General features: G+C 40.5%; 1 protein-coding gene across 3 annotated transcripts; it reads right to left on the bottom strand.

Annotated features, from left to right (window-relative positions):
• Positions 1-2,108: 2,108 nt before the first annotated feature.
• On the bottom strand, positions 2,109-26,339 carry rnf111 (ring finger protein 111). 3 transcript variants are annotated; one of them, XM_020098841.2, is made up of 16 exons: positions 26,209-26,339; positions 25,799-25,861; positions 22,055-22,941; positions 18,916-19,048; positions 12,298-12,452; positions 10,357-10,551; positions 9,790-10,172; positions 8,901-9,153; positions 7,600-7,963; positions 7,384-7,509; positions 7,153-7,270; positions 6,212-6,283; positions 5,455-5,550; positions 5,081-5,167; positions 4,576-4,679; positions 2,109-3,654 (listed from the first exon to the last, which is right to left on the bottom strand). In XM_020098841.2, the coding sequence occupies exons 3-16, from the start codon at positions 22,929-22,931 to the stop codon at positions 3,537-3,539; spliced, it is 3,081 nt and encodes a 1,026-aa protein (XP_019954400.2). In that variant the 5' UTR covers positions 22,932-22,941; positions 25,799-25,861; positions 26,209-26,339; the 3' UTR covers positions 2,109-3,536. The 3 variants fall into 3 exon arrangements, with proteins under 3 accessions (XP_019954400.2, XP_019954402.2, XP_019954401.2); XM_020098843.2 differs by lacking the exon at positions 5,081-5,167; XM_020098842.2 differs by having other exon boundaries at positions 25,799-26,327.
• Between the last annotated feature and the right edge of the window lie 112 nt (positions 26,340-26,451).

Raw genomic sequence — 26,451 nt, 5'->3', positions numbered from 1 at the left:
ATACAGCCCTGATGAAGAAATCACTGAAATCACTGAACAGTATTTTTTAAAATAGATGATTTTTTATTCATTTATAAAATAAAGAGCTTGGAAATAATTATTATCGTTAGCAGGTTAACAAAATAATTGAGGATTTTTTTTTTTAATGGGAAGAACCCATTACATTTTGGAGCAGATCTGGATAAACATGGAGAGATGGTGGGTCTGCGTGGGGGAGGTCAGTGCTCTCTGAATGTTCTTCTAGTGGAAGGACAGGACATGGGAAAAGAAAGAGTCTGGAAAAATGGAAAACTCCAGGATTTCTTTTCCAGGGAAGTCATTCATGGAAAAGATCTGTCAAGTTTAGAGGATTATTCTTTGAGTGTGTGCAATTGGTACAAAATAAAAATCTGGATCTAATGGATTTAAATGTGGATTCATAAGGGACCAGAGGTGTGGTGAGTGCCATTCTAGTTTATCCAGTTTCTTATGTGACACATGTAACAGCTGATGAAAGACTCCCTCTACTCTGACCTGAAGATACTTGTCTTTCTACTTTTAATTACCCAAACTAAATATATCACCCAAACATCACCACGTCATTACAGTGTCAGTTGCTAAAACCAGACATTTGTTTCGGTCACTTGGTCAGAATGAATAAAATCACATGCTCTTAAGTTTAAATGCAGAGTATCACAGTTTGTATCATGGATCTAACGACATGAACAAACTTCCCTTCAGGGTTTATTCATGATCACATCTGTCTGCCCTCCTGTCCACCCTGCGGCTGCAGCTGGTAGTGCATCTTGATTTACTGATTTAAAGGTCATGGTTTTAATGAAAATGCAGCAACAGCCACATTTCTTAATATATATTGTCGCTTTGGTTATCTGTCCAGCTGCGATACAAAATATGTTTACATGAGAAAAAAGACATGCTCTGTTTTTCTAAATTAATGAGATCATTTCCTGTTTTCATGATACAAAGAAATACTGCTTTGTTTTCTTGAATCAACAAAATAATTTTCTGTTTCATTAGAAAAAAATGCAAGAAACAATCTATTTCAAAATCCTGCAAGAAGCTCTCCTCTATATAACTTAAAGACACAACTATTTCTTACATCTCCAAACTAAAATAAGACTGAATCAAACTGCACTGGTGGGACATTGCTTCATTACTCTCTGAGCTAAATAAAAAACCATTGCATCAGTTTTTCCTCGGGTGAATGCACTAGTCTTCTATACATGACACTTCTGTAGCATTGATTATAGCATCTATAAGCATTAAAGTGAATAAAACACAGTGTGTTTGTCTCAGAAATGAAACATGATCATTAAAACTAGCTCAGAACCCTCATGGACAGACCAAGGGGGGTTATGAGCTAGTTTTAATGATCATGAGCAGAAGGAAATGGTTTAACTGTATGTGACCTTCAGCCTTTATTACATCTCAGAAGTTCGTCCTACTTTTCATTTCCTGTTAATCTATTTATCTCCAGAGTCGTGTTCAGTGTGAATCAAATCATTTACAGAGATATATTATCACTAGTGTGATAATATTGTACATTTGATGAGCGACATACAGCATTTGGAACATTTTCACAGCTTGAATTTCCTGTTACATTTCGTTGCAGCCTTGCTCAAATAAAATCTACACATAGATACATATAGAAAACATCCGAACAGTTTGATATCGTTGTGATATTTCAGTCTTACTTTTGATACATTTGCAAAAAATTGCTGAATTTCTGATTTAGCTTTGGTTTTATTGGCCATAAACAAAAGACTTGTGATTGAAAATTACAAATCACAATTAGTTTTATTTCAATATGAATGTGTTGACTGCAGTTTAGGTTTTTACACTATAGTAAAACTTGAAGGCAAATCACTTATCGTTTGAGTAAAGTCCGATTTATTGAAGTAGGCTATATAGCTATATATATACTATATATATTTTGTATTTGTACATATTACTTTTCTTCAAATATTTTCAGTACTTATTTGATAAAATGTAAGATGAGAATGTATTTAAATTGTGTATTTACTAAATAAAATGAAAAAATATTAAATCATAAAACACCAACATTCACTCAAACATCTGCGTTTCAAAGAGGACACCAAGGAAAGGAATCAAGAGTTATCCAAGTTTATTATTTTTTAAAACTAATATAAATCCCACAGAATATGATCCTGGTGCCTTTAAGTCAATGAATGCATGGATACCTGCTTTAAGTACTGCATTTCAACACTCCATTCAAAATATTGTTGTTTTTTTCTTCTTTTTTGTCATATTCATCAGAGTGGAAATACATGGCCTCAGCGCACTGTCATATTCACTACTATTCTCCTACCTTTTTCTCTCTTGTGCAAGTCTATGCGAGTGAGTTAGTCAACAGTATTAGTGTTTTTCTTTTCCTCAGCAGCCGAGGCGGACGCTGCTGCTCGACCACAGAGAGACAAAAGGGCAGGTGGATAAAAATGGTTTGAAGTGCGAGAACAAACAGTAAATATTAATCCCACATTGAGCTGTGTATTTCCCTCTGAACACACACTGGAAATCAAAGTCCACACCACTGCCAGTATCAAGTCGACAAAAATGACCCCAGGTTGCAGGCTCATGCGAAATGTCTTTACACTCACACACACAGCCCTGAGATCATCTTACCGAGATCGAGTAAACTGTAACAGGCCTGTCTGCAGGGGGAGAACCCCCCCCCCCGACTAAATTAAGAAAAGATTCACAGCAGATTCCCCAAAAAAACGCTCGGTTTAGAAAGAACAGTCAAGAGAGGGATGTGACATTCTTTTTCTTGTTCTCTAAAATACATGATGGTGGTGCTAACGGTGTTCTCGTCAAATGAAGGTGATGGAGGGGGAGGTGTCATCGTAGCAAAGCATGTGCATATTCTGGGAGTGAGGTGAACATTGGAGTTTATTTCCACTCTAGAAATACTGGGTGTGCACTAATACAGCAGCTGATCTGTTAACATATTTCCCTAGTTAGGAATGTCTTGATTTACTTAAAAAACATCTTTCACTAACAATCCACATCTTCTAAACATAAACTAATCAATACAATGATCGGTAAAATGAATCCTGCAATGTTTTTTTTTTCAAACTGGAGGCTGACATTCTATTCTAGTAAAGCAAGGCATTGAGTTTACAGAAATGCATCTTTACTAGAGCAGCTATCCTCACCTGCAAATTGTTAGGCCGTGTTAAGCCCACGTTATATGTGCAAAGAAATGCATTGCAAGGAAACATGCAGAGAAACAAAAACAAAAATGACACTTGAGGAAACAATCAAAAGCTACATAAAAGCTTTATAAATACAATAAAATCTTAAACCCTTAATGGAGAATTCTAGCTGTTGTAGTAATATGTAATAGCTGGCACTCTAGGCTCAATGCGTTTATGTCAGATGTTTTTTTTTTATTTTCTCAAAGTGGAGCTGCACAGGTAATTCATGCCATCTTTGGTTGACTGCAGTACTGAAGAGATAATTCATATGATCTCAAAATAAACTTTGAACAAAAGGGGGTTGTTAGAAAAACAGCATCAACTCTCGGCAGACAACTGCGCCTCGATGTCCACTCTGCAGATGGGGCACTTCTTATTGGTGAGGAGCCACTGATCCACACAGAGCTGATGGAAGAGGTGCATACATGGTAGACGCCTGCAGGGAAGAACAAAGGCCAGGAGAGATGAGGAGTGGTAAAAACTGAAACACACATCTTTTTATAAACCTACATATATGGTGTGGCTCACTTCTACGTTAAGCAGGACGTAGTGCGATCCAGCTCTTCATCCTGTCTACCTGCTGCTCTCTGCTCTTTTTATTATCATGTCTTCACTTCCTTTACCATTGCAGAATAGTAATAATAATAATTTACTTAGACCCTGTTAGTTTAAATATGCAGGTGAAAGACTATATTTTTATTACTTTCCCCAAATCCCATAAGACCAAGACCAACAATGACATCATCCCTCTGAAATGCACACACGCAAACACACGCACACACAATCCCCCTGCAGTAAAAACCCTGTAGTCCCTGGCACATCTAACAATAAACTATTTGCACAGTTTTGACCAACACGACTGATTGACGGAGCCTGAGCCTAAAAAAGCCTAAACACAAAGTATTTAAGTCCAACATATTTGGTCTGTTTGTGGGAAATGGTCACAGTAAAATGTGATCGCTGCTGACCTGGATTTACCAGGATATGACCGAACCATTTGATACATATTCAAAATCAGTCAAATCTTTGTGGTTTAAGGACAGTGAAACATTAAGCAAACTGAAATGTTGACATTCATCATCACCTTTTACACCAACAGAGGGCAGAAAATCCTCTCTAAAAACCGGAGAGTGTGCCAAAATACAATTCCTTGAGGTCGGTAATTTTGAGGCACTCTGGGGTTTTCTGCTGATTAATATACCTCTGGGTTTTTCAAAAATATATCTCTGGAGATGGTGCAAAACAGAACAGCTACACCTGCCACCCCATATGTCTGTGTTTAAAGACTTACACACAAACACACACAGGCACACCCCACAAAGTGTAATTGAACACACCCAAGAGGGGAGTCATTTACCTGACGTCCTCCCCCTCCTCTAATATTGACAGACAGATGGTGCATTTTTCTTCCGTGTCTTCATCTGCCCCCTCGTCTTCGTCTTGCTTACCATGCAGCTTCCTCTGTTTGGGAGAAACGTTTGGACACATGACTTTTGATGTGCAGCATCGATGAGTACAGACTCATTACATATTGTTTATAATCATATTAAATCAATATTAAACTGCTCAACTAAACACTGCGGTAACATTAAAAATACATGTTTTACACTTGTATGAAAATAGAAATATTGCTCATGAAGAGGTAACTATACTTAGAAAAAGCATTTCAACAAAAACATTACATTCTTTGGGGACAGAGAGAATGGTCATTTTGTCCTGAAAACTGTTTCTATACTAAACAAATAAAGTTATTCAAATCAAAGTTATTAGCCGAATTCCCTGACCCACAAGACTAACACTAACATCTACTGTACATGTGAGCAGAGACATGATTCCAAATTGATTTGTTCATTATTTCTCACCGATTCTGGGGTTGCGTGCATATTTTTCCCAATAGATGCCCAAGCTTCAGGGGTTAACTGTTGGTCAATGTCTCTCTCCAACACCTTCTGTATTGGGTGGCAGGGTGTTAGATTGCTTATTTAGATACATTTGGAAACCTCTAAGGAAACTTTTCCCCAACAATGTCGTCACAGCTGCAATCTCTGGTAAAAGACACTACAGTATTTTCTAAATGTTGGCAAAACATCATGTTTGAAAAGAGCACAAAAGACCACTACGCACTCTGTCCCAGAATAAACTGCAACAGTCATGCACATCTACATACAGTTTCTGTAAAATACATTGAACACTATACACAGCACAAAGCTGAACACACATTCTCACAGGTCCTCACCTTTTTGTACTTGTGTGGGTAAGTGCACCTCTCTATGGTTCCCTGAGAGGCTCCTCGGTTCACAGTCCCCAGTCGTTCCTCTAAATGCAGCAGGTCCTGATGGAAATCAATGAAGAAAAACGCAATGAGACAATAATCAATAATCCTGACAAACGTAGCGGTGTCTAAAACAGCCTGACAGTTAGTTATATTTTTAAAAACATCAGTGATCACATTAACACCCGTCTGTCCTGAGCTCTGTCAGAGATTGTTGCATTCAGGTGTCAAGTCACTGGAAAAACAATATATCAGCAAAATTTAAACATTATTGCATGCCCAGCTCAAAACAGGAAACTGATATTAAATTACATTCACGTAGCAGAAACAGCTGCCCAAAGCAAATTTCATTTGTCACATACACATATATTAATGTTAATTTGAGGTTCAGTCTCTTGCTCCAGGAAATGTTGAGACTTGGTCCAATCTTGTGTTATCAGAGACAGAAGGGGAAAATGGTATCTGAACATATCTACTAGTTTCACAGAGTTATATGACAAGTTCAACTGGAGGCTGAAAAGCTAGTATGTGAAACTGTGTGCAGAATTTTATTTTTTTCTTCTTTCTTTGTGAACACTGTTCATCCAGTTCCAGAATGTGTTCTATATATATAACTTAACTAATGGTGACAGTAATAATGACTTACTTATTTGTTTTATGTGTTCCCGAAGCACACACAGCAGCAACACTATTATTTCAAACAATCAAAAACAGTCCTAACCTCATAAGTTCTTCCAAAGCCAGATGAGATGTACCGAATGTGCGGGTAAGTCACATCAGATATGCCAGTGTGCTATGAGGGAGAAAAGAAAACATGCACAACACATTACTTTTAAAACAGAGAAAACACTGTTTCATAAAAATACTTAGTCCTTCTGAGACACAAGACTTCTGTACATGCTAACCACACAGGTCTATTTCTTTTAACAGGGTTCAAAATAAAATGAGTACTTTGACTAGGCATATAACTGTATTTATACTTGTGTAAGTAGCAGAGCCTGGAAGGATGTTTCTCATGGAGAGAGGGATGTGTACATTTTTCGAGGGGCTTACATTTGGTTTAACTACATCTCATAAAAGAGAACAGCTGAAAAAAGAGGAACTTCTTTGTAATGTTGGTATTGTTTGTATGAGAGGAACAAGTGTTCACATGGCACATATGTAACGATGAAGGTCACAGACAAACTATAATTAAAACTCATCTGCTGAGTTCATCAAAATTCACTAATTCTTGGGTTCCACTTTGCTACCAGCTGCTTCTGAGCATGCATGTTGTGATTAACTGGATCCACTCAAAACATCTGGGAACTTTGAGCTGCAGCCTGACTTCATATGCACTTGCTTTGATGCTTCAAAGAAGAAGCAACTATGGAAGAGCACTGATGTTATGTTGTTTGAGGGTGACCGTGAAAAAAACTGTCACAAAACTGTCGACTATATATTTGCGCAGTATCTGACTCGAGGCTTCTGGATTTGTTAAGTGTGCATTTGAAATGCCTGATGAGCCACTATTAATTGCTAATGCATTATTCATCTGGTTCACCAAACCATCCTTGAAATAACTGATGTTATAAATAAGAAGCCAGCACCATTAATCTCAGCTAGACTTCATATAAAAGTGAGTCTCTCATTTATGCTAATGTATGCATGTGTGCTGCTCACCATGAAGGGAATCGGGAAGTGGTGCAGTCTGGGGGGAGGGTGGTAGTGGGGCAAGTGGGAGTGCAGGTGCCCTGAAGGGTATGGTGCCATAGTTACTCCAGCCTCAATGCCAAGCTCCCTGTTGATAAAAACATAAAGAGTAATTAGTTATCTCTACCAGACCTAGAAATAAAACCAAGGAATCATAGCTCTGCATTAAACATCTGTAATAATTGTATGTCTGATACTGACCATGCTGTTCTCTGCTCGGGCTGGCGAGGATGGGAAGACATAGTTTGTGGCACATGGATGTGGTGTCCATGGCCGTAGTTGGGGTGCATTCTGTGCGGGTGTGGAGGCGGTCGTTCATGTGCTCGTCTGCAAGGAAATCAAAATTTCAGTTTGACACAGAGGTGGATCACAGCTGGAGTTTCTTCAACAGAAATATGAAAACTCCGAAATACTCACGTGGGGTGCTGCATCATCCTGCGCCTCTGGACCTCCATCCTCTGCAGCATCTCGTGCTGATGGAGCCTCTGCACAGAGGTCCCCAGTGCCGGCATATGGTGCGGCAGGGTCTGGTGGTCTGTAGGCAGGTGCTGGGCCAGTGGGGCACTTGAACTAGAGAGGTGGTGGCCAGACAGAGGAGGGGGAGGGGCAGGGGGCACAGCATGGCCTGGAGGGTGAGATGGCAGTGGCGGATGAAAGGTGACAGAGTGGGGGATGACATAATCGCCTTGTGGAGCCGGCTGAGGTGTAAGCTGGGGGTTCCCATGGGAGTGAGGGCAGGCGGAGGAGGGCTGATGATGCAGTGAGCGTGCTAGAGAACCATCTGGGTAAGAGGAAAGAATAAAATAATGTTTTTAAACACAAAACAATAAGGCTGCTGATATTCTTCATTTTTGTTGTTATAAACAAATCTCAGTTAAATTCAAAAAAGTCAATAATTTATGAATTCTTCAGCCTGTCTAAGGATTTCAGCTCTGAGCCTGTTTGTTCTCACTAAAGGCATAAAGGGTGATTTTTTAAAAATGGGTTATGAATACATGCTCATGTATTTAAAAAGGCAATGATTCATTTTTATGGCACTGAAAATAAAGTACAGTGCTCATGCTCAGTGTAATGAAAAAACATATCTCACATGTTTCTGTCTCGGGCTTGAGATTTCTTTATTATTCAATTTTAGTTCTATCAGACTTTGGCCACACAGGAAATGATGTTTATGAGATTATTAAGATTTTGGTGTTTGCATGTTTGCTGTCAATAAACTATAGAAGGTCACCTGACCTTAAAGAAAATATTTAAAATGTATCAGCAGTAATCATCATGTCACATGTTAAAACGTTTGTAACAGGTTTTTTTGCGTTGCAATTCAAATAACAGTTTTCTGAAGAACAAAAAAACAACATAGCGGTTTAAGTTGACTTGTGGCTCATCCAATTAATAAATGTTCCACAAATGATTCACATGAAAGGCTTGTCACTCTGCTTTACTCTCCATACTGAGCCATTCTGAGTAGAATGAGCATTTAACTAATTCTGCCTGGAACAGTTCCCACAGCACTTGGGACATTTAGCATCAGTCTGTGTTCATTACTATTAGCATTGGGATTTAAGAGTGTAGGTGTCAGCAGACAATTTTCCCAAGTACACTAGTACCACTAATGAGGGGTTTTTCCAAATGTGGCAGTGACATCATGATTTGAAAAATTCTGAGAAACCAGAGGTGACTGACTTGTTTCCTGAACTGCATAAAGGCAATGTACTCACAGGAGGGGTGGATGTAATGTCTGCAGGGCTGGGGCTGTGTTTGTGGCTGGGGCTGAGCCACCATGGGGGAGCTGAACGAGTCCACCACGGCTGGCTGGCTGGGCCCAGGGGTGGCCTGAGAAACGTAAGTGGGAGGCCGCGAGGTGGAGCCTGGGCAGCACGGGTCAAAGGCCGAGGTGCTGCCATGGAAACTCGCCCCACTGTTTGCACCACCACGAACACTGCTGTTGCTCAGATCCACTGGCAGAGTTTGCTGTGGGAGAAAGGCAGAGAGGTTTTAGAAAGAAGAGGGACAATGTTCCCCTGTAGAATGTGAAATGAATCTAAAGTTTCCTTCAGGGAACATTTTCCCAGGCTTCAAATGTACAATGAAATCTACTTTTCACTGTTGCTCTTTCAAGATGTTAGTGTTGATTCCTGCGTAAATAGCTCAACACCAATACTGAATACCACAAGTCTGTTCCCATTAACTGTATCTAATTTCAAATCTAATTTGACTAAATAAAAAAGCTAGAGAATGTGCTCAGTAGAGTTCAGACTTCTGCCAAGGATGTGTGGCGGACTCACTAATTCGAGTTTTAATCACGTTCAAAACATTTTTGTTGGTGCCATTAAGTGTTTAGTTGGGATTTCTAATACATGTAGGTGTGTTTTAAACAATAAACTTATACATTAAATAATTGGATCAAGATCAGTCTTATTAAAGTTGTGTCCCCTTTACTTAATCTCAGTGATTTAATCGACTTTAATAATACTTATTACACCTAATTGGTGGAGGTCTGCACTCTACCAAGTCTATTTTCAACCAAAAGAAATAACTTCTAACGTTATGAATCAAAAACTACTGTACAACTTCAGTATGTAGGTGTTAAATGAAGGATAGGTATACCTGGTCATGGAAGTGGCCTGTGTTGCTGCTGCTACTACTGCTGTTACTACTGCTGACTCCAGCGCAGGGAGCAGGCAGAGCAGTGGGCCTCTCCACAGGGCAACTGGCCTCTTGAAAGGGCAGAGTCCCTGGTGGCTGGGGTGCTGGGTGATGGACATGGTGGAGGAAGTGGTGAGCATTGCTGTGACTGTGGCTATGCTGCGATCCGCTGGTCTGCTGAGATGCCGACGCCTGCAAGCAGCTTGAATGGGAGTGGCTGAGGGACAGGTGACCAGGAGAGGGGCCTCCACACGGGGAGTGCTGCTGACAGCAGGATGGGAGTCTGGGCATGGCCGTGCCTGTGTTCTCTCCTGCCGTACCTGACAAACCTGGTCTGCTGTCATCTATAAGAATCAGGAGTATGATTAGGAAAACTTTCAGATAAGACAGTAGAAATAGAAGAGAAATACAGGTCATAATATCAGCAGCTAAAATGAAGTAACCTCAGAGCCAAGATGCCTCTGAGTTAACCAGCTGAAATAAAGTGGTCTACAGCAGCTGGTTTCAACATGCCTTGTCCTGTCTTACCCTCTGTGGCTGTACGAGAAGAGCCACTTGGCCTCTGTGTGTGCATACTTTCAGGTATTGACCCTGGGCAGCTAGTAGAAGGGCCTGGGGCATCATTGAGCTCTGAGGTAGAGGCATGATGGGAAGATGATGACGACGATGACCTGACTGTTTGAGGGTGAATGCCGCCGGAGGTTGTTGGCACAACTGACAGATCTAGGGAGAAAAAAAGGCCCACAGGAGATTCTGTCAAAACCTAGTTTGTGGCTGGACTATGTGGTGAATGTGTAAAATTGAGAATGTAATTTAAACTTTAATATGCCGATTAACCTTCCTGACATTATTGCAGTGTATTTACATTACGTATAATATCAACCAGTTTCAGCCCTTTATCTGTTTGCACATCAGCTCAGGAGGATATTACACAGACTTTGCAGAAGGGATCTGGAGGTTTAAAATCTATTTAATGACTGGTTCAAGTAATTTGTATATCTGCAATCACACATGAAAGCCGCTGTTGCCTGGCACATAGGTGGAGCAGCAGTTTTTTACCCAACGAAGACTGTACACTCTCTGCCACTATCTGAGCACAGTAGACACTGAGAGAGACACTGAGAGAGCTTCTCAGTTTCTGGAAAGTTTGTGATGTCAAACACATATCAGGAAACCATAAAGGAAAAGTCCTCTACTGACAATGGGAAAAGGAGTCAAAAGTCTTTTTTTAGCAGATCTACCGGTAAACCCACCAACTTTGGTGTAAAAGAGGGTATGTGTAAAGTTGAAACTGTTCATGTCATACACAAACATGCATATGTACATTCATTCAGGGATGTTAGCGCCGGGACTGGCAAATCATTTAAAAAAGGAGTCAGTGGGGAATGGAGGATTAGTAACGAGTGTTTGTGAGAGATACAAGAATCATTTCGCCAGAGTCTGTGCATAAAAAATAAGGAAATAAAAGAGCACACAAACTACAGGCAAGTCTCGAATTAGTGACAGAAATGAGAATTAATGATCCAGAAAATCTGTAAACATTTCACTATAACATCAACAGTCACTACAGTTAAAGGGGTCTGAGGTCTTAGTGTGTGTTTAGTTTTACAGTTTATCCTAAAATCAGTGACATGTTAGGATGTTATGCAACGTTCGGTTTTAATTAGACACTCAATGACACTTGATGAAATCATAAGAAAAACAAGAAGATGTTACAGTTGTTAATTTGTAGATAAACATGTAGAATTTTCACATTTCTAAAATCTATCCTGACACTATTATCCTCACGTAGGCTGGAGAATGTGGGTCTGCAGAAATTTAGCAGCCGAGGAGAAGAGCAGAGCTTATTAGCATTCCAGTGTGTGAGCTCCCCCTGCTTTTCATATTCACAAATTAATTTCCCCCTCGTTCTTCTGACAAATGCAAATATACTAATACTCAATGCTCCACAGTTTTTCCGTCCATCATGGGTGTGGGCTGATAAAGAGACTGACGTTAGACTTCAGTCACATAAACACCTAAGGTCACAAAACAGCCTGCTTTTACAGAAATAAACACACTTGTTTACTGTTATAAGAAATGCAATGGATATGGTACAGCTTCAGGTTAATGGTTAATAAGCGACAATATATATTTTAAATCCAGGGTGAAACATGATTCTAGTTGCTAAGTTGTAAGTTACACCTCCCTCTCTCAACATTTATGTCTTCAATTAGATTGTTTGAATACATGGACCATGATTTACATCTTTGAGATACTAATTTGACTGTCAGATCGCAGATGAATAGTTACTGTGATTTTATGAGTAGTTTGCTTTAAGAAAGCATCACAGAGTAATGGTGTGTGCTTTTTCATTACTAGAATTATTTATTTTTTTACTAGAAAAGTAAAACTAAAAAGTTTAGTCAACATTTGGTCAGACATGGTGAAAATGTACTTGGATGGAGGACTTTCGCAGTTCATTCTTACCGTCTTCATCAACAGTGAGATCCACAACCTCCCCAGCATTCTGGCGCAGTGGTTGGATAACAGTGGAGAGTCTGTGACGTCCTCGTGGCTCCTGGAGGCGATTCTGAGAGCAACTATTAGCCCAAATCCTGCCAAGACCTCCCACTGAGCGTGACCTGTAGATACACAGACGTGAAAAAAAATCAATTACACCAAACCAGCAGGAAAATCCTAACAGCTCAACTGTGCAGCATTCACTTTGCCAGGGCCAGACTCTTGTTTCCAGGACAGTGGCTGCTTAGAGAAGTCCGCTGCTGCAAAAGTATGCGTGGAGTAGGGGTAGACAATTCTGATAAAAGCATTCAGATCTGCTTTTAGAACCCAGTATGTATTGTAGTTTTTAACTGCAGTCTCTTACACCATTTTCAGTTATGCAAAATGTCTGGACGATACGGTCTGGACTTTCTCCGGGCTTTTCCTTCACATGTGAAGAACACAGCAGCAGGAGATTGTCAAAAAATGTCTGGAACACTCAGGTGAGGGGTGGTGGCTGGGTACAGGACATGATATATAAATTCTGCTGTGGTATTCTTCTGAAGTTGACAATGTCTGTTACGTCTACGTGTATGTCACATCTTTTTCCTCCAGAGTTTATGTATTCTTGTTTTTCAGTTTTTTCAGTTTTACGCAGCCACTCGCTCACTGTAAATTTTTCAGACATCATCCTGCTTTATTCTCACATGGGCTCACTCGGACATTCTCTGGACATTTTACTTGGGGGCTGGTTGTAAGAACTCTCACATGAAGACCCTTCAGTGTGTAAAAAGGGGATTGATATGATACTTATATGATGACTTAGACAACCTTTGTTTATTATATGTAAGCACATTAGTCGTGATACAACAGCACTTAAGTGCATAAAGACATATCCGAGCTGAAATGGACTACCTGCTAAGACTTGTGTGTTCAATGACAACTGTTTAGGATGGTAAAACATTTTCAAATCATGTATGTACATGTTTATAAATGTGTTTTGTTTTCTCTTGTATCACAACTGATCAAGTAATAAAACGTGTTTATAGTCTGTGTCAGAAATGCTGTCAGCTGTATCCATGACAACCCTAACACTTCCTTCGAAACCTGACTATTCATTCCACGTTTTCCTTTTCCTCTCCACTTCTAAGTCTATGCTCTGCACCTCTCCCGCCCTGGCTTCTGCCCTTTTTTTTTTCCTCCTTTTAATTTTCTTCTCTCAAAGGCTTCTGTGGCTGTAACCGTTGCTCTCTGAGACTGGAGTGAGAAGCCAGGGAATAGTTGTATTTCCCCACAGTGCCGTAAAGGCAGGTGATCAGAGGGAGGAGGGATGAGCCTTGAGGGACAGCCGATAAGAGACTGAATGGGAGTGCCGTAAACCTGGATACCATGGAGATCTGCTACTCAGGGACTTTACTGCTACTCCCTGGGTGATTTTGAAAAATACAAAGGAGCAAAGGGAAAAGGCTGTATGTCTGAGTGCCAACAGCACAGCCTTATTGACCGCAGAGCTGTTTATGTCAAAGTATATTAAAGACAAGCTCACTGATTCTTACTGATGAAATCATAGATACATAAAAATATCAAGTGATTCAATGAATCCTTTTTGGGATGAAGTGAGTTGTTTTTTCTCTCTGTGGCTGCATGGATGTCCCACAGACCAAATTCAGATAGATAACGTATAATATAATATTTCTATTTTACTATTCTACCTTTATGATATGAGCTCTTGACTTGTAACTAAATCAGTTAAATTTGTGTATTTTGCGACTAGTGTGTTCAAAAGTATTTCAGTCACTCGAAAAATGAACAAAAATGTTGCTACAAATCAAGATTATACTAAAAGGTGTAATCCTATGAGAGTGTCCTATGAGACACACTGCACAGCTATGAAAATGGGATTAAGGAAGTTGCTTATCATCTGTCTGGATACACAAATGTGAAATCTACAAATGCTTACTTGCACGCACGCACACACACACACACACACACACACACACACACACAAACACACACACACACACACACACACACACACACACACACACACACACACACGTGACTGTACACAAATCACACACGGATGAGGGTGGTATGCAGAGGGGGACGTGTGGTGGTTGTTGTGTGATCTAATTGGCCAGGCTCCTCAGCTCTGGGTTGTTCCCAGGGAGCAGGACTACCCACTAGGGATGAGTATCTAATTAAGTAGACCTGGGATTATTTTGTAAATATCTGTTTACCACCATGACCCCCTGAGTGTGGAGGGGCAACCAAGAGGAAAACAGTACATTATAAACATGAAAACTATGGGAATGGGTGGTTGTGCCAAAATGATGTGATGTGAGACAAGTACCCCCTGGGATCTGAGAAGGGCAACCAAGGCTGGGAGTTTGGGAGTTAAAAAGGAGGAGATCAAGCAGGTGAAGGATAGCACAATGTAAATGGTAAACAAAACACGTACAAAAGCATTGAGTTTGACTTGACAAGACAGAGATTTCTGTAATTAGTGGATAGAAGAAAATACAGAGGTGGTATGAAAGCTCTTTATGTTGATACTCTACATTTTTCCTGGGAACCTTATATGCCAAAAATATATAATACACTGAAAAATCCCAGCCAAAAATGCTGTTGGTCCTCTGTGTGCCTCCAAAACAACCTGCCCAGACATTGACTCTATAAGACCTCTTAAGGTGCCCTGTTGTGCTTGTTGAGTATTCACTACTTGTGATCCCACGACTGTGTGTGTCCTGAGCTGAGCTGCAGAATCAGGGCAGAGAGTGATCAGGGCCTTTTCAAATTGATCCATATCAGCTACACAATCCTTGTTTATTGTAACTGACTGCGCTCTGGGTAAAGCAGTTGCCAAACACACCCCACAGTGCACTGTTAAAGCACTGGAATGTTCTCCTAATGCACTGCTTTACAAGTGAGCAAAGTGTGGGGTGGCATGAACAAATAAATAACACCCTGCAGTTCAAATTAAAGATAGCATGACTCTGAGCTATGTGAGAGGAGCAGGTTCAAAATGATGGCTTTACCCCAATTCCAGTAACATTTTGCTGCATGTCCCTAAGCTGCTGGTGTTTGAATTCCCACATTTTTTAGGAATGAAGCTGTGAATAAAGAGAGGCTGTTTAAATCCTTTCCAAGCCTTTGAGCCACAACTTCCCCTGACTGCCACTCTTGTATTCACAGATATTATGATAAATACTTATTATACTCCATACAAAACACCAAAGGAAAACACTTAAGTAAAAGCTTTATTTGTTCATATAACTGTTAAGGGATTTGTATTGAACCAAAGAAGGCCAATCTTTGCACTGTAAAGCTGGCTTATACAAGAGAACGCAAAAACCCCATTGAACATGGTATTTGCACATAGTCAAAACTAAATGGATAAGATCAGAGGCAGCATACAACAAACAATGACCCAGTAAATGATAAATACTTGATTAAACTATAATAAAAAGCCAGGTCCATGACACAGTATGTGTGTGTGTTTTGTGTGTGCGCAAATGCATAACTATGTTGAAATAAACTACACACAAAAACACATTCACCAATTGGTGCATCGACAGCGTAAACAAAGATTTCATTGCTCATTCTGTTGGCCTTTGATTCTCCACCCTCCTGCTCCACTGCTGCCCATCCCCCCCAGTTAGTGAGGCTCATCTCTACATTCTCTAGCGAGCCAGGACATCTTTGGAAGTCAGGAAAACAGGCAGATTAGACAGGAGGCCATGGCATTCCTTAGTGGAATTGTTTCTGGGGAACTATTTTCAAATACTACTGATACACTCATATAAAGTGGGCAAAGAGGGAAAGGTACTAGAAAGGCAGAGGTTTGTAAATGTAACTGATTATTCATGTACACAAGGAATAAGGGAAGTTCTAAGACAGGAAGTCATATTATGCAGATGAGGAAATAAGATTTTCAGTGGATTGAGGAAAATTAAGTGAATTGACGTAAAGGTGGTGGGAAATATATTTTGTAAATGTATTGCTCTCACACTGTATATATTAAGCAGTTCCTCTGAAAGTGTTATGTTCCAATTCATAGATCATCAGCTGAGAAGACCTCATTCAACTCCCTCATATAACCAGTTACAGATGAATGTATTTAGCATTAAGTGTAAAGTGTAAAATGGATGTTAATTGTCACACATCACACTGCGCAAAATACTGTTTATTTTCTAAAAATCTAATAAAATTGTTCCCATTTAATAACATGAGGCTGTAATGTATGAGAATTTTCAACATTTTCATACATTTTTCAAGAATTAATGCACAGTTCTTTTTGCTTTTATATTTCTTCACTAACATCTTGACAGAGCTGTGTAGGATTGTTTGGCCCTGGTGGAGTTACTTGATCTACTGAGTGCCATTCCAGTTACCTAATGTCCTCAAGCCATCCATCTGTGAGAAAACTAATTATGAACATTCTGTCCGACAGTCAGTATGTTTTTGGGTAATGTCTACTGGATTGGCATATGATGTTGTGTACAGTGAAACATTGTGGTGGGGGGGTCGTTACAGGTTTACTAAGCTCTAACAGTAATAATCGTCAGCAAACATAATTTGCATTAGCTGTACGAAACATTCAGCTGCAGTTTCTCATTTTGTGTCATTAAGGATGCACCTGCATGCACACACCATCACAGCCAATGGCCACACACTAGCTAATGTTTTAATAAGATTAAGGCATTACATAATCTAAAACATTATCCAGCTGGCCTATAATTATAAATATAAATGACTGAAGTGGCAAAACAGAATTTATCATCATTGCCTATCCTGAAAATAGAAGGTCTAAGAACAAAAAGGATAAACAACTTCCTGCTCTCATGATATACTACTTAAAAAAAAAAACACAGAGCATCACAAAAAACTGTCAACAATTCAATATGCAGATAGTCTTCATAGATTAAATATAATTTATAAGGTGCATATAAACCTTGTGACCTCTCTTGCACCATCATCCACTGTTCCAAACACTCATCTGGTTGCATGAATATTGCTGCACACACTGCTTCCGTTAGTTGCTTGCTCATGGGTGCAATCAAAAGAGTGACATGCTCATGAGAACGCCCAACCCATATCACCAACCCTAACTTCTGCATTTCATAAACAGTATGCAGGCCAGTCCTGTGCGCTGCTCAGCTGTAGGTACGGTGCTGTGTGAGTGTTACTGCAATAGAAAGTGCACATCTGCACCAAAAGTAGATACTTTTTACAACATATAAACAGCATTGCCTATGTAGAAGAGGGGAAGGGGATTGTTTTTGTTTGAGGAGTCCTGCAAAGATGAGATGAAAATGAGATGAGAAGCTTTTCCTCAGCCCCAGGCTCCTACAGACCTGACTACTTGTGAGTGAAGAATGTTCCGACAAGCAATGACACATTTCAGATACTTTTCGATTGGGCTCAAGTTTGATGTATAGCTCTGCAAATGAACTCGTCTGTCATCAGTCTACTGTTCAGTTTTTGTTTTACTGGAACCCAAAGTTTATAAAAGCTATGGCTGCCAAAGCATGGAAAATTTACCACCAGGTAATAAACTAATAACAACACAGGTGTTGCCGATTACTTCTGACAATTTACAAGAAAAGACACGCGTCAGCTCAATATCTGTCGAGCGCTAACTGTGATCTTTAACGTTAGACTTTGCTGCAAGCATTCTCACTCCTGTTGTGCACTTGAAGGTGTGTGTGTGTGTGTGTGTGTGTCATTAAGAAGTGTTACAACCAAGTGCTGCCACCTTCCTCACACAAAGATATCCCCCATCAATGTTATCAGGTTCCGTTTTGGCATAAGACGCTTCAATTTTCACTTTGATACCCAATCCTCAGCCTTGTCACGTTTCTGCTCATCACATAGTAAGACTCAGTTATTCTGCTCTCCTCTGCATGGAACTGAAACTTACAGTAATTGCATTGTCCAACTTGGTATTAATAACAATTTGATTAGATGCAAAAATGAAACAAAAGAGATTTATGTTATATTAAAAAAAAGTATTTTAGCTGTGCAGCATAGCAGCTTGGAAATGGCTTGGAAGTGACTGCTGATTATGTTCAGCTACTCAACACGTTAGTCACTTTTTCATTCTTGTTCCATTGTCTGATGACAGAAACAGGAAAACATCTAAGTAATAACAGCTGGAAATTCAGTTGTATTAAGTACAGAGAGTAGCAGGAATGTTAAATATGGTGTTATGATGCCATAAATATGCCAAAATGCTTGTCTTGTTAGATTGTAGATAACATAATTAAGAAAACTACACATCAGGTAAATAACACACAACTGAACCAACCTATGAAACCGAATGACCAAATGAGGTCTTCAGTAAACTCATACTAATACTAGCTGCTTTGGGAGCATAAAAACACAATCAAAAAACTTACACTTACCATTCACACAAACAAGAGAAAAAAAAATCTAATATTATTTATCTACTGTATCTGAGCTACAGGACAACATTACCTTCCCTTACATCATGAAATTATGGTGAACTATGAAGCACACAGCACACATGAATATTTCCTGAGGGTTAGTCTTACCATCAAACACATAAATGCAAAGCGTGGCCACAAGAGCCGAGGTGCCTACCTGAAACCATCTCCGACAGTGACTATCTCCACCTCGCTGTCTGTTGACGTGACGTTGATCTCCTCATTTGCAGGGACAGCAGGGGCTGGAGCGGGAGTTGCCTCAATCACCACCACATCCTCATCTAAAGCACCTGAATACATCAGAGGAAGTTAGTATATAGCTCTGGTGTACACAATATAATCTGAGAATAGTTTGAAAACAAAAAACAAAAAAAACACAAGCCTTTCTGTGTATGGGACAACAACATTATAAGACCATCGAGATGTACTTCTATTCTCTAGCCTCACCAAAAAAAAACTGTGTGTCCTTCATATGTGCCAAATTCATTCTGCAGCAACAACAACCCCAAACATACAACCTGAGTCATCAAGAACTATCTTCACAACAAGGAGTCCTGCAGCGCCCTGATCTTAACATCATGGAATACATGAAGAGACAGTTACAGAGAAAGTCTTCCTCCACAGAAGAACTGACAACTTCTTCAATAAGCTACCTGCAATGTTCACCGAAAAACGCAGTGTTGAATGGACAATTGGTGCAGTTTTAAAGACAAAGTGGGAATCCTCACTTTACTTATAGTGCCAGAACCTAGCAATAATGAATATGCCTGTATATAATAAACCTACTGCACGTATATTATTGCCGTCCACCTCATAAACATTGGGCTTAGTTCATCACACGCGTTAGTCATAGCAAACTAATTTGAGACAAATACATCATTCTCCTCAGCCTTCACAGTGGAGACTGTGCCAGTGCCATGGGAGAGCAATGAGGGCAATGCCTCCCTGAATATATCTGAATGCACAAGTTAATCTACAGGATCATTTTAGGGTGAGGCCAAGGCGTTCATCTATCATTAGTTCCCACTAGTGATGATTATGCAGCATATAGACCCAGACACTGAACATTTGTTACTTTTGCGACAGTTTCAAGCATGTTTCTAATTATTGTCACATTTTCTCAGCGTTAGTGAGTGTTGCTGACTCATGCATCTGATATATGACTCAACTTTCCAAATACTCTCCAACATTCTCATGCCTAACATGTAAATACTGTGTGAATCTGCATTCAAGACAAATGCATTAACCTATAAGACCTGACACCTTTTTAATAGATTTGTTTATTGCTAACGCTATGATGACAGTGAATCAATATTGTGTTTCGCTTCATCCAGAATTGAGCTAAATGTATCTGGTCTGTGAAAGCTTGTATGGCTTGCAGCATTTATTTGTGTTGCAGTTTTGTTGTTTAGTGTTCAGATTTAAGTTTTTCCCTTCAGTAGTGCAGGTTGTGTTTTTGTGCACATCAGTCCACAAATCCCCACAGTGATTTCTATTCCAATGTCTCCTGAGAACTGCTGCTTAGCACCCTCTGCAAGTCTCGCTGCCTGGCACTCGTGTGGTCTTCATGTGGTTACACAAACAACAACACCTTTCAAGTTGGTGGAGAGGTGTAACAAATATGTGTAGTGTTTGGTCAGGTAAACAACATCTACTACTATTTCCTAACACAATTTAATAACATAAGACAAATGTCCTCTCAAATCCAACGTAGGTAGCAACTTGATCAGATGATTGTAAGATGATGTTTCAACAGAGTAAAATGAGTAGAATTCCTTTTATATTAACAACAATCCAGTTGTGACCTTTCAAAGAGATTGTTGATTCACATTTTAATATCCTCTGTTGAGTGTAGGATAAAGGTAGGATTAACCGGTTTCCTGGCTATATCACACACCTACTCTAACTCTGGAGTTCGCGTGTGATGAAGGCAGGTTTCATCACTTGCTTTCCCCTGCTGTAAACACATGCCTTGTTTTCCCTGTGAGACTGGCTGTTTCTATGCAAAGGCTAACACTCAACAGCAACTGAGTTTTCTCCCACTTGCCTCCCACCATAGAGGCATAACAACTAACTTTCCATTCTCCCTCAGGGTCACAGCAAAAAAATATTGCTGAGGCTAAACGGCTACACGAGGAAAACAACGAGACGCAGTAAAGGTGGGGCTTTTTCACAGGATACACTGAATCCTGTTGTAAACGCTGAAACATTTTGGATAAGGCAGTAGAAGGTGCCCTTCATGTGCATAGTGGGCTGAGATATTCGCTGAGAATGAGAGCAGAAAGTGATGGTTTAGATTTAGGAGCTACATAAAACTGTTGCTCAAACAAGTACAGAGGGCAGCACTTTCCATTACAGCCTGCCAGGTAAGGGGGTCCTGAGAGGCACAGGGGAGTAGATGTTCCTTTATCAGTGGTGCAGAAGCAACACAGACTATATTCTCATGCAAGCTGCAACATTTATCACGTTTATGAAAAGTGCAAAAGCTATAATAAAGGTTTATAACCTTCACATGGGGCAGATAAGCGCCATTTTCTATCCAATATTTTATATCCTGTCAAGTACTTTGCAAACACTATGCAAGGTGGGTCTTCTGATGTATGTGTGGGAACCTCGTGATTTGATTAATAATCTGATTCTTACTGTCATGATGATTCGTGATTCAATAAAAAAAAAGTTTTATTTAGATTCTTGTGGTGTTTATACTAAAGAAATGATCGCCTTCATTACTCGGGCGTGTAGCATGAGTGTAGCCTGGCTCCCATTTTTCTGTCCTGTCCAAGCCGGAGAGAGAATTAACTAAGCCTGACCTGACAGGCATTCTGTTTTTTGTGTCCAAACCCAACCCAAGCCCAATGCAAATAATATATGCTGCACTGACTTTGTGTAATCCTGTCCCTGACGCACATGGTTATTGCGTGTTTTCCCTGATGACAGACATGTGCAGTGTAAAACAAAAATTCAGCCCAGTCAACTTGACCAACCCAATAGTGAAATAAGAAAATGAGCATGGCTCTAGCCAACAAAGTAATTGAGAGATTTAGACTGACATCCTCTGAGCTGTATATGTATGTGCCATGACCAAGCTAGCGGTCTTCTGTTTCTAAGTCTTCTTGTGATCACATTGCAATGACGACACTATATATTTGCTCTCCATGTTTACAGTTCTTTTAACAATATGACCTAGCTTACATTAACACACCCTAATGCCGTATATTAACATATGTTAGATACAATGGAAAGATTACAATCTAAAACAAAGACACACCAGTACTGGGGTCAGGGTTTGTAATTACCTGTGGCTACAGTAGCACTGTTGGCCTGGCTGCTGGTGCTGCTGACATCTACATACAGCTCATCTTCTGCTTCGGTAGACGAGGGGGTAGACGAGTCACTACTTAGCTCCCCGCTGGAACTACTGGTGCTATGGAGAAGAGCATACTTCCTACGTGCAATCACTTCACGTTTCTTCCTCTGCAGTAATAGTCGCTCCTTTTGCTTTTGAGTCCGTTGACCCCCTCCAGGAGTTGTTTTCACAAAACGTTTCCTATGCAGAGGCCGTCGGCTGTTCATACATGGCCTCTTCAGAAGCACTGGCTCAGCCTCAGACCGCAGCCACTTATGAGAGCGATTCCCCCGAGTTCGACCCAGAACAGGGCGCAAGCTGTGTCCAGTGGCTCCTCCTGTTGTCAGGGCAGGAGCCTTGTTTTGGCCCCCTGTCGCTCCAGTTTCCCCATCGTCCTCTGAACTGATAGTGTCCGAGTCCCCAAATCGCAAGCTCGAGGAAGGGGAGGAAGCACAGTCACTAAAAGAGGAATCGTGATTATGTTCATCCTCACTGGGGTGCTGTAAAAGTTCTACCCTCGGACGCTGAGGGGTCAGCGAGCTCTCACTGATGTGGCCCTCCTTCAGTGAGCAGTCTGATGGCCCTGCCTGTTGGCCTTTTCTTTTTCTTCGTCCAGGGAGGCTGCGTTCTGAGTCTCTGTGAGTTCCTGTGTCCCTCAAGGGCCGATGCCTGGACTCACACATGGTTTCAAATTCACTGCCTGCCTTTCCAATCACCTCCATGTTGTCAGGGAAGCTCTTGGCCGCCTCCATTGGCTCTGGGTTGACCAGTGGCTCCTTCAGATGCTCCTGTCTGCTCGGGGCCTCAGATGGCACCTCACTCTTCATGGTGGCAGGTCTATCCTCACGAGGGGAAAAGGACAGATCATTACGTCAGTGACGAAATTCAAAGGAGTTGTGGAATATCAAGATCAGTTTTACAGAACAAACCAAAACCAAAACAGTGTTATCATCTAATAATCAATGATCTAAGACTATTCCATTATGACCATTGAATACATATTTGAAAGGAATTGTTTGATAACTAAACTCAAATGAAACAAGCAATGCTCCATTCAAATGTCAAGGATAAATTAGGCTAAATCAGATCTGCATTTAGCATAATCAATTAATAGATCACCTATAGAAGAATAAGCTTTTTTATCTTAAACTGAAAATTTATTTCTGATCTTTCCCTGAGGATTTTACTGTTCAATCTACAACACACTGACCTGAAAACACGTAAAATATGCCTTTAACAACATTGTGTTAAATGTGGGGCAACACTATGTTCATCTACTTCCAGTCCTTCTGTTTGTTAGGACAAATTGACCTGGCTGTTGATTAAAGACAGAAAATAAACACACATAGGCTGAGTTAAAAATGAGGCTGAGTCAATAGTTACTGTTTATTCCAGGTAACTTATGAAACAGATTAAATAAAAACAGGATCATGTCATAGGTAATATCCACAATTAAATCTCAACTCATGTTTATCTCTTGACACGGGGACATTTCTGTATTTGTGTGCAACTGCTAAGAGAAAGAGAATCTTTTCAGCACATTGCAGTGGGACAATTTTAACAGCAGGGTAATGTCTCCCAGCGCAACACCACATGCCAGCACTACCAACATTTTGCCAACTTCATAATAATGCAACTAAAAGTCGATATTATGATTTCATAAGTCTTCAGAGGCCACATGGCTGAATACCCCCACTGTAAACCAGCAGTGGTGTTAGCATTGAGAGGGGTTACAACACTGAGTGACTGCACTTCTAAATTGGCAAGAAAGAAAAGGTCTGTAATGTAACATTGAAGCTTTTAATGTAGTGACTCAATTTTGGATATTACTGATCACTGCTTTCAAATGTACTCTTCAGTTATACCAATAACCTGCTGCTTTCTTACAATATATATTATATCCAACAACAACTCACACTGTTATAATGGACAAGCTATTGTATTGTTGTACATTAAGAAATAAGGATTTAGGTAAATGGTACAAGAAAATTATTATAGTATAATACCAAAGATCATTATCAATGGTGTGCTATCAAGATTTATATGACTAATACTGATTAATTAAAGGATTCTAAAAAACATGAACCCCAATACTGACCACCAATCAGTTTGAACATTGCGATTGAGTGTCTTAGCCAAGAAACACTCACAGAGTTCATGTAGCTGCAAAGAACATATATGATTCAAGTGGGAGTTATCAAAATTGTTGTGGATATCTCTATTGAAGCCATTACTGTGAAATTAATCACACAGGGTGACATGTTTCCAGCCATTTTCAGTGACTGTATGATAGCGACAGATGGGTAAATGACACAAGGGGAGGCTTACACACTGAATGCAATTGGTGATAACACCCGGAGCAAGAAGCTGAATACACTTCTTGATATGACGTAATCAGAAAACATAATCACGGTACTATTACTTCAGCAAGTGATTAAAAAGATAGTGTACTGGTTCTTTCTATGTTGCCACCTGGAAGAACAAGGGATGCAGCACAGCAGAAGAAAATCAATGCTTTATTAGTCTCATCCAAATTGTTTGCTGAGAATACACAAATGAAGAAACATCAGGAAGCTTTAAGAAACGTTGGTGTCTTACTTCCTCACACTGATTTGAAATATTTCTTTAATAAAATTGAGGAGTGTCAAAGTCCCTATGAGATTTTATCTACACCATAGCAAAGATATTTTAATAAGACATTTTTTTACTTGTCAGCTGTGAGCAAATTTGAAAACAAATCTACATTCACTTTCCATTTGAGTGCAAATTTGACCACATTTGTGGTAGTGTTTGCTGCAGGTTAACTGTACACTAGTGTGTTCATGGTGTACCTATGTGATGGAGTGCGAAAACACAAGACATTGCATTCTTCCTTCATGGATTATTTCAGAATAATGTGCTAGATTTCACTTGACCTGAAGCTGTAACTTTATGTAAATGGCTCTGATGTCATTGATGTTGCATGGGGATGTTTTTCTACAGATTCAGTGAAACAGTGAATTTATGGACACTACTATTGATAACACATGCAATACTTGTCTTCCTGTTTCTAAATACATGAGTATGAGAGTCCTTCAGATGCCACAGAGAGAGCTGCGCAATGACATGCATGAATCCAGGGGCCTCAGAGGACAGCCCTGAAGGAAGAAAAAAACACATCCCCATGCATCAAGGCTGGATAATACAGATTTCTCAATAACGATGAAGGAGAGATCATGTGTGTAAGTCCAACAGAACCGATGTGAACAACCTGTAGAAGGAAATATATGGTGTAGCAGAAATGGAGTAAAGCAATTCAAGATGTACGACTGAGCTGCTGCTAGCGATGCCCACTGTGCTTTCAGCCTGTGAAAAACCACCACCAGGCTCTCAGATCAGACAATAAACACAGCTACATGTTTATCTGGACAGCATCGAGCCTGTGACTGGTGCTGGGCATAGTTTTCTACAACGTTTAACAATCACAATAAGCGGAGCAGCAGCTGTCTGTCCGACTGTGCCCCACAAACGCCGCTGATGTGACTGAGGCCAAAGCGATTCACGTTGACGGAGAGGCCATTAAAATGTGGAAAAATCAAATGTTACGAACTCTCGTTGCGAGTGTTTCAATACGGAACGAGAAGGAAGCAGAGTGGACCAAGTAGCCAGCTCGCCTGACACACTCCAGACAGAAGACAACAAAGACAGCACGTACCTGGCTCCGAGTCCTTTTTTCAGAATGTGTCACCGTCCTTTTCCGAACATGGGAGGTGAAATCCTGTGTGGGAACAATAATGACAAACGTTGAAACCGGGGCAGTGATCCGAACGTAACGCCGAGCAGCGACTACACGGGCCCGTAGAGAAACCGCAGGAGTCCCGGGGAGGCAGCGGCAGAGTGAAACTGACAACAGCGTCCCGAGCTGAGCCGAGAGGCGACGGCAGCAGCAGCAGCAGCGGGCCCTGCTAGCTACGAGCTAAGCTAACGCAGAGGCTAGCTCCTCCTCACTCAGCAAATACCCGATTATACTCAGCCATTTTGACTCGCGCGGCTGTTCTATCACACCGTAAGAGCCGCTGCGACGTCGCTACCATGTATGTTTTTGACAAGAGAGAAGAGTCTCACTATTAGCCCTCGACGAAGCTCCCATTCCTGCCTTGTTTACCCAGCAGGTCGTCGTTCTGCTGGATACGGCTCACGGCCACAGCGCTCGTCGTTGCCCTGAGCGCCGCACGGGGGCGCCAACTCGCCGTCAGCCGACAGCGACTTTGCGACACTTTGCGACAGTTAGAATGAATTTGTTTTAATTTATTTTATATTTATTGTAATTTACACAAATTCCACACAGTCGCATAGATCACACCACGT

This window comes from Paralichthys olivaceus, chromosome 1, assembly GCF_024713975.1.
Source record: "Paralichthys olivaceus isolate ysfri-2021 chromosome 1, ASM2471397v2, whole genome shotgun sequence".
Classification (NCBI taxonomy): domain Eukaryota; kingdom Metazoa; phylum Chordata; class Actinopteri; order Pleuronectiformes; family Paralichthyidae; genus Paralichthys; species Paralichthys olivaceus.
Note: the sequence above shows the minus strand (reverse complement) of the source record. Positions and strands in the feature narration are given on the sequence as shown.